The following is a 9,147-nucleotide window of genomic DNA, read 5'->3' as shown; positions in this document are numbered from 1 at the left end:
AATTTGGAATCACACAAAATAAACGGAAAGCAGAGCTCGAGGTCTTCAACACTCCAGTGACGAACTTCCTAGCGCCATGCTCTGCACATGCGTAAATGAACCGCAGAGTGTATCCTTTCACTTAGCCCTGTGAGCATCTATCAGGTTAGCTTACTGTACAACTATCGCCGTGATACTATAATCGGAAATTTAGACCATGGTGAGTTAGCGTCAATTTATCAAATACATTTACAACATTTCACCCTACGTACACATACTGCATGCGGATGTGGTCAGGGGATGAACGGCAATGCTAGTTTGTAATGGCTAACAGGCTAAATTAGCACATGATGTGACTGACAAACGATGTGTTTACGTCTGAATGTTGTTTGCAATGCAAAAGTTTAGAACTATATGTTTTCCTGTTGAAAGATGTGGTATGCATTGTGTATCTGACTTTATTTACAATCGGTCATGCAACAGTAGGTCCCGAGCCATTCATTGAGCCCCTGGGTTACAGGTTAGCTGTTACCTACCAAGTTTGATGTCTCTGGATTTGATAAAACCACTGCGTGCTCAAAATATGCTTTTTGTTTGCAGTTACCCCTATCCTTGCTGAAGACTGCGCAGAACCACCCGATGGTAAAATCCACTTTTCTGTCAACTCACTCTGTAAAATGTCACCCACGCGCCCAACACTCAATTGACTCCTTTCTTTCAATGCTACCTGATGTAAACCTGCATTTATCATTTCTGGTACCCGTGGAAGGGCATGGAGTATGGGATTTCAGTTTTAAACGCGTTTCAAGTGTTTGTTGTGTGATTGATGTGTGCCTTTATTGTGTTAACAGTTGGTGGAGTTGAAGAATGGTGAGACGTACAACGGGCACTTGGTCAGTTGTGACAACTGGATGAACATCAACCTGAGAGAAGTCATCTGCACCTCCAGGGTAAATGCCAGCCTCTGTCCCCCCTGAGCCCAATTCATGTGGACCAACAGGGCCCACTTTGATACTCTCAAACTGACACCCTGAAACTGCCTCAATGCATTTGTTTAATCACACTTTTCATTTAAAAACCCCACATGTGCTAGGAGACCCTCCCTGAACATTTATGAAGTTGATGATGATCAATGTGTAAATGAACAGGATCTGAAATCAGCTATGATAATTCACAGGGGCATTTCAACCTTGCAGTATTCCGGTGTGTAATATTGTATGCCATGAACTCAATAGAAAGATACTGGAAGGATTAGTATGAAGTACAACATCAAATGCATGTTGTGTCAGTTTCAGAGGGTTACTACTGTCTTTACGTGTACTCTGCAGGAGCTCAGTGTAGAGTAGAGATACTTTATTACTGATGTATTCTGATACTGTTAGGATGAATTTCAGCTTTGTTCATTTTTGAGAAAAAAAAACCCACTATATATATAGAATTATATCTTTATCTCAGGGCCGGTGACAGGCATAGGCACCAGAAATTCCCAAGATTCACACATAATTAGAACGTCAAGAATGTCAAAAGTCTTTACAATTCACATTGATAATGATTGTTCATGGGCCCTAGATTAGATGTGTCTGATCAGATGTAGAAAAAAAGGTGGTGCTCTCCTTTGAACTGGCCCTTCTTTATCTGTGAGCAACAACCCCCACTGATCAGCTCCTCACTTTGGTTCACTTTTCATAATGCGCTTTTTTTTAAGACGCCTTTACCACCACATGGGGGCAGTATTTAGCCAGCCGTCTCTTGTGGTGTTCTTCTGTCCGTGGTGTGCCACACCTTCTGTGTCGCAGTGGCAGTTTTAGAAAATCTGGGGCCCTGGGCAAAGAACAATTTTGATGTATAAATGCAGGAAAACAAAGACTGTAATGAGAGGCTCCTGATTGGACGAGGCCCCGGCCAATTGCCTGCCTGGCCTTGCTCAATGCAAAAACCTACCTCTGCTTGTCTGCAGAGACTGTCTGTATATAAGGAGACGGAACACTTCAGAAAGCGTCCATAGGAATGAACGGGGACAGTTCGTTGCGCTAATATGGCGCATGCTTGCACATATCCCACCTGGCCGGCAACCAGAGCCAATTGCTTGCTGAGCTGCGTTGTCATTTATCCAATCATCTCGCCGCCTCGACTCGCCTGGTCTGACTAATCTGAAATTGCGCCCCAAATTGCGCCCCTGAGGCGTAGCCAAGATGGCCGCCGAGTGAAAGGACTTGTTCTAAATGACTTTGTTATGTGTCACAGGATGGTGACAAGTTCTGGAGGATGCCGGAGTGCTACATCAGGGGTAGCACCATCAAGTACCTGCGGATCCCCGACGAGATCATCGACATGGTGAAGGAGGAGGTGCAGTCCAAGGGGCGTGGCCGCGGTGGCATGCAGCAGAACAAGGGGCAGCAGGGCAAGGGCCGCGGGGGTGGAGCCGGACGAGGTAGGACTGCCTACCACCAGGGCACTAAATTGTTTGTACCGCCTCGACCTTGGCCGCCACTTTTTGCTCTTCAAATAAGCACGACGCAGCTCAATCATCAAGCAAAAAGTGGCAGCCGAGTCGAGCTGTTGTAGGCCTACCAGAAAAGAGGCAATAGTGTATTAACACCTCTGCACTGCTCTTTTGGGGACAGTATGTGTCGCACACAGTGTGTGTGCGTGTGTGTGTTTGCATTGGCAATGATCTGAGCGTTGTTGTTGTTGTTGTGTGTATGCAGGAGTGTTTGGAGGGCGTGGAAGGGGCATGCCCGGCCTGGGACGCGGACAACAGCAGGACAAGAAACCAGGCGGCGGCAAGCCACAGGGCGTCAAGAACCAGCACTGATAAGAAGACATGGACACAGTCTACACACACACACACATACACACACACACTGGCCTCTACTGGCCAGCTATTTCCACACACCCCATAACCTCTTGAAAACCAGAGCCAGCTTGATCTTCTTTTCCTTATCATCCATTTTGCTCTGCCCTCACAAACAATATCTCAAGGACATTCGTTTAGCATTGGGATGGCTCTCTTTTCTGAATCTGAATCTGAACTGAAAAGACCCCTCTTCTGTTCTGCACAACTGAATCATTGTTTTTTGGGTTTTTTTGTATGTTAAGGTCAACAGCGATCACTGGAGACCTTAGTAGTGTTTGTTTTATCTTTATGATTGTAGTAAATCGATTATTGTTTTTTTCAGTTGACAGGACAGGAGATGGAATGATTTTGTTTGTCTTTTTTTTAAGGATCTTAAGTATTGTTGAATAATGACAGTCTTGTGTTTTCAGTTATTGATGGAAATTTTGATGGAAATATGGTAAAAAGTCACATTATAATTTATTTACAAGGGCAATGTAAATAAATATTTTTGTTAACCTTTACAACTTTTATAGAATATGTTTTTTAAGGTCTTACTAGCCACTGTGTCAAAAAAAAAATATTGTGCACAGTATGGTGTCCAAGCAAAAAACCTCAATAGATTTCCTTGTGCACAGTATGGCGTCTAATCATCTCTTCCTGGTTGAAATGAATCCCATATTGACAGATGATGAGGATTCACAGTCACAGTCAGATCTCCATGTGATGAGCGCAAATTAGCATTTCACCATGAACCACACCAGGGCCAGGGGTGTGATTCTCAACAGTGACAATGGGCACGATCGTGATGAAGCAGTCCTGCTTTTGCTAGGCAGTGGGCATGTGCACTTTGCCAGTTTGATGTATTCCATCAAACTGGCAAAGTGCACATGCCCACTACCTTGCAAAAGCAGGACTGCTTCATCACGATCGTGCCTATTGCTATTGCCTATTGCAAAGTTAGCAACTCACTTGGTTGCAATGTAATTTACCACTGGCAACCTACTAAGGGGAGTTGTCCACTCCTCCTTTTTGTGTGCATTCCAATATGCACACTTCCGTCCTCCACTTGTGCATGTGGCCTCGCCCCGCCTCCTGGCCCCTCCTCCGTGGAGAAAACGATATAGTTTCCCAACTGTCAGCCATTTGGGGGACTGTTTTTCATTCACCATCCCGATTGCAAATGAGAAAATGACATCGGAATTGAGCTTTTGCGATATATTGAAATATTATGCTGTTGTCAGTGATGTCATCACGACTTATTACTTCTTGGTACGAGGCCACAAGCAGAGGACACAAGGTCGCATATTGGAACGGACACATGTAGGCTATTTGTTCATATTTTTTTTGTTCGTTTTGACCTGGTGACCATCGTGTCAGTACTTAAAATTGGGGGAAAAACACAAGTGTCTGTCTCCGAGATAGAAACGAGGAGGAGGACAATCAGTTGTTATTTTGATTAAATGACCTAGAGGTGGAGTCAAAAATGCAATCTTCTTAACACTGAATAATTCATTAAAAACGTTCAAAAGACCCTGTTTTTTGGACAACTCTTTGAAAGGAACAAGCCACTATGATGCGGATCCCGTCACAGACCCATAAATGCCATCTGTATGTGGTAGCAAGTGGTGTCATTTGTAGGGCGGCTGGGGGAGATTTACGAGCGCACCACCTTCCTGGTGTCCTCTACATGGCCACATGGGACAAGTAGGGGACGTGGAGGGAGGCAGGGTCGCCTCTTAACAAGTGGGGGATGTGTGTGTGTGTGTGGGGGGGGGGGGGGGGGTTGCCTCTTAAAGTGTGGTTTGTAATTAAGGGAACATGGATTTAAATCATGGCTGGTGGTTGTGTTATTGCATAGAGCAGCAGAAGCGTATGCCTACTATGTCTGCTGTTCCAATTAGACACAGGTCTTAGAGGTCAGGAGGCCGTGGCTGCTGTCCATGCAGTGCACAGTCAGTCAAAGGATAGATTCCATTACCCTCGCTCCCGTCCTCGATTTGTGCTGGCCCTCACGTTTCGCCGACGCCCCACCATGGAGAAGACAACAGCAAAGAGGGTGGAATTTTAATAAAGAGGAAGCAAAACACACACACTCAATGCAAAAGTGTGTCCTCAAGTTGGGTCTCATCAGGGGGCATTGTCCCCTCCTTCTTCTTTTTGAGGTGTTTGCACAAGACGTGCGCTACCGACATCTACAGCGCTAAGGGGACTTCATTTATTCTCAACCTCAGGACTCCTAAGGCCTCCTAACCGAAGGTCTCCTAAAGGGGCGTTCACCCGACATAAAGTGGATACCGGAAAAGAATTAGAATGATGTAGGCTATCTGTCTATAAGATCTCTGACAATAGTTTCCCAGCTGCAGCCTAGCCACAACAACTTTTGGGGGACTATTCTTCATTCACCATCCCGATTGCAAATGAGAAAACGACATTAGATGAGATATTGAAATACAGGCCTGATCGTCAGTGACATCATCGCAAGGCTACAAGCATGCAAGGGAGGACAGGAGTCCGCATATTACAACAATGCACCCAAAGTTATCTTGTTCAGCTCATCATGAAAAAAAATCAAGGGGCCTGTGCATGGCTCTGACGACTAGGGTTTTTTCTACTATCCTAATTCTCGTCCTTTATGCTTGTGGCCTCGTGATGCTGATGCCGGAGAGCCGGGTTCGATTCCCCCTGTCCCCCTCTCCCATTGCTTTCCTGTCTCCTATCAAACTGTTCTGTTCTTGGAACAGGTCACTCTTAATTATTTAAACTCTGAGGGTGCTGGCCCAAATGTTAAATTTAATGTTTCAAGGCGGATGCTATGCAAGACGCAGCCTCCTTGTATCCTCTCAAACTGTCCAATAAAGGCAAGAAAATGTTATTTAAAAATTACAATTTAAAAGGAAACAATGTAGTCTAAAGCCAGTGACCAGTGATGCACGGAAGTGTATTTGGGACAGAATTAATGGTTTATTTGACCACATGTCCCCTTCACAATACTACATTCCTCTTCCTGATCTGAAACATAGTTTCTCTCACCACCTGCCCAGCTCTAATGAGGCTTACTTTCATTTATGTTTAAAGTAAAATTGTAAATTGCCATCATAGTTGTGCTGTATAGTATGGTTAGCTAAATAGTCTGGTGGAGGAATTGAAAAAAGTTCACTGTGTGCACATGCTGTGCATATTTAACAACTATGAGTCTGGTTTCAGGTTGCCAGGACACTATGTATAATGATGACCAAAGTACAGCAAGTTTTGCATCTAAAAATGTGTATTTCTGGAAATTCAAGATGGCGGACATGGAGAAGATCCACCTTTTCATGTATGGCATTATACGGCATTATACCAGAGACACAGGTGTTGTAACAACACAGTTTATTTCATTTCATTTATTCATTTATCATTGAATTATTTCCACAACAGTTTGATTTTTTTTTCACAATTTCACATTTTGACACCATTTCCCCTATTGTAATAACAGTACATGAACTACTGCATAACATGTTTTTTTTTTTTCAGTAAATATTGTCTTTTTTTCCTCACATTAGAAAACAAAGTTTAAAAAAGGATGTAAACCAGGTCAAAAACAAACAAACAAACAAACAAAAAACAATTGCTGAGCATTACCTCCATCGTAGACTACATGTACGTTTTGAAAAGGTGAATGATTAGAGCAGTGTAGGTTGAGTAGAGTCTACTGGGGACAGGAAACGGAAACCGCCACACAGACTCTGGCCTAAGCAACCACACAGCAGGTAAGGAGCACGAGAAACAAATTGGTCAGCAGTTAACACATAGAGCCTTGGCCCTCTGCTTGAAGCCCTCTCGTAAGCTAGTCATGGTTACATACAGTGTGGGATTATGGGAATGCTATTTTTTCACTGTCCTAAGTGTGTGAGATACTGTATCGTAATCTTCTTTTGTTTAAACACATGAGCCTAAAGCATAGCGCACTGTTGGACGAGCATCGCTGATACCCAGTCACCTGGGAGATTTACAATACGCATGGTGTGTACAGCTTTATTTATTTATTTATTATTTTCAAAAAAGGAAACCAGCTAAGACTATTCTTCATTTCATTGGCTGCTTAGCGACTTGATATGCAGTCACTGGTCCAATCTACGATGACTCAGCCTATTTGGATTTGACCATGAAAGAAACGGAGAAATGTAATAAAGGTGCATTTGAAATGGTGACATACTGCTCTATTTGTCTGTCTGTAATCTCAGGAACACTGAAAAAGATGCTTCTTTGTACAGTATATTGCTTTGTAATAAAGTGACACATTCATTCACAAGCAGGCACACACAAAAAGCTGAACTTTTTTTGTTTTGTTTTTTGTTACATTTTTGTCTCTTTTTTTGCAAGCTTGTCAATACAACACTCTGAAATCAAAACAACATGAACCTATTTACACGAAAAACAAATGCAGGGGAAAGCATCGCAACAGAACACAGCGAGTGAATGGTGGGAGCACACACACGCACACACACACACACACACCAGCACATCATACATTTACATCTAACCAGAAACAAGCCTCACTGCAAACGCTAACTGGATGCTCTTTCATTCAGACTATTTAATCATGATCATTTTTAACAGTGTAGTAGCCAATCTTTTTTGATTGATGACCACACTGACACTGTGAGACATGGGGCCTGTACTTTTCCAATGAGGTCTCCAGGCTCTTCTATTAGATGATTTACCTCTTAACTTAACCTGGTTTACTCCTGAACCAGCTTCTAAGTATAGGCCCACGGGCAGAATGTGCATCTCACATCAGCACCTGCTCGGGCACACCCAATGTGCAATGCATTTTGGGTAAGACCCTAATTCCAAATGCTCAGTTTGGAGCAGGCTTCACTCCTACGTATTTCAATTGTGAGGCTGCTGGTGGCCCAAATACTCAACTCAATTCTTCAAGGTAGAGGCAGCACCACCTTGCATGTAATGTCTCTTATTGCACCAAGGCATTTCGGCGTGTGCCTTCAAACGTATTTCGGCAATAAAAGACAATATATGCAAGGTGTGGCGTCTTTCTTGAAAGATGAAGATCCCAATGCTGCACAGACCAATGGGGCTGTAGCTACACCTATTCGAGAAAGAAGACGATTGCAAGCAGATGTTAGTGGGGTGTTTCCCCCTGATAGTGACTCACTCACCACTTCTCCATGTCTAGACATTTGCATACTGAATCTGACCTCAGCTGCACTGATAAGGTATTGACATTAATGGATGTGACCCACATGACGAATAGTAGTTGACTTGCGTTCATGACTATCTTTAACACTATCTCACAGCACAGCCCTGACACGTTCTTCATTTTTATTTATTTTTTGCATAAAACAAATCAGTGCCACTTTCTCCATCATCCATGGCTCTGGCTTTCACCAGAGAAATGCTTATTAAGTGGACAACCTAATGTATTGCATCTCGAGTTGACATTAAGAGTCATATTTGCAAAGAAAAGGCAAACAGAACAAAGACCAGTAGCATGCATGCTGCTTAAACATGAGGGATGATGAGACTCTTATTTTGAATTGTGCTACCACCAGTATCACCAGGAGGAAGGGAGCCACAGCACGCACACTCTCATGTCAACCAGGGAGGAAGGGGAGGCGCACATCACACAGACCACAAGGATGTTAGTAATGGACAGCACATACAAAGATGAAGATGAGCCGGGCTGCAAAGACCTAAAACCATATAAAATATACTTCTTTTTTTTTTTTAACAGATCTCAGATTTAGTATTTTTTACACAACAGGAAGTAGGATCCCCATGCAAAAAAGCATTACTAGTTGCGGCTGTTTGTTCTATATGATGTTTCAGCTGATCTATGTAGGGTTATCCAATGAAGCTGTGTGTGGTCTTAGGCAAGATTTTTGGTAATAGTCTTTTAGGTCGCAAAAAAACAGCTCACAAGAACCAGTCATTGTCTTATAGATAGCTCATTATTAGTCATTTTCAAAATGTATTTTTCGATGTATCTTATTTATTACATACACAATGTATATACACACCTTGAAATAAATATTATAAAGATATATGTGTACTATATTTTACCTATTTGTTCATATTGTATATGCCACAAGTTTAGCTGAAATAAAGAAACACACACACGCACACACACACACACACACACATGTACACACAGAAAAATACAAAAATATAGTTTAAATAAAGAAAGCTAAAAGAAGAAAAAAAAGAGAAGGTGCTAGAAAGGCAGTCAGAATGAAAAGTGTAACGAGTCGAGTAAAAATGTGCACACCAGCATCTGGCTCTGTTGGTCTAAAGCCGGGCTCAAAATACACGACTATCGACCCGATTCT

The 9,147-nt window shown here is 42.8% G+C and overlaps 2 protein-coding genes across 3 annotated transcripts in view; one reads left to right on the top strand and one right to left on the bottom strand.

Moving 5' to 3' along the window:
* Positions 1 to 90: 90 nt before the first annotated feature.
* Positions 91 to 3,339, top strand: lsm4 (LSM4 homolog, U6 small nuclear RNA and mRNA degradation associated). The gene is made up of 5 exons (XM_063200694.1): positions 91 to 199; positions 580 to 621; positions 831 to 929; positions 2,224 to 2,410; positions 2,688 to 3,339. Exons 1-5 carry the CDS (start codon positions 197 to 199, stop codon positions 2,792 to 2,794), a joined length of 438 nt encoding a protein of 145 aa, XP_063056764.1. The 5' UTR covers positions 91 to 196; the 3' UTR covers positions 2,795 to 3,339.
* Positions 3,340 to 6,170: 2,831 nt separating this feature from the next.
* The window catches only part of rab3ab (RAB3A, member RAS oncogene family, b), a 27,837-nt gene continuing 24,860 nt past the window's right edge, over positions 6,171 to 9,147 (bottom strand). For both annotated transcript variants that reach the window (XM_063200688.1, XM_063200687.1), the window contains one exon: positions 6,171 to 9,147. This exon is cut by the window's right edge and continues 1,052 nt beyond it. The gene's annotated coding sequence lies outside the window, so the exon portion shown is untranslated.

The sequence above is a fragment of the Engraulis encrasicolus genome, chromosome 6, assembly GCF_034702125.1.
Source record: "Engraulis encrasicolus isolate BLACKSEA-1 chromosome 6, IST_EnEncr_1.0, whole genome shotgun sequence".
NCBI classification, from domain to species: Eukaryota; Metazoa; Chordata; class Actinopteri; order Clupeiformes; family Engraulidae; genus Engraulis; species Engraulis encrasicolus.
Note: the sequence above shows the minus strand (reverse complement) of the source record. Positions and strands in the feature narration are given on the sequence as shown.

Coding starts and splice junctions, on each gene's coding strand:
- lsm4 (XM_063200694.1), top strand. Junction 622..830: donor CTGCGCAGAACCACCCGATG/GTAAAATCCACT, acceptor TTGTGTTAACAG/TTGGTGGAGTTGAAGAATGG. Junction 2,411..2,687: donor CGGGGGTGGAGCCGGACGAG/GTAGGACTGCCT, acceptor GTGTGTATGCAG/GAGTGTTTGGAGGGCGTGGA.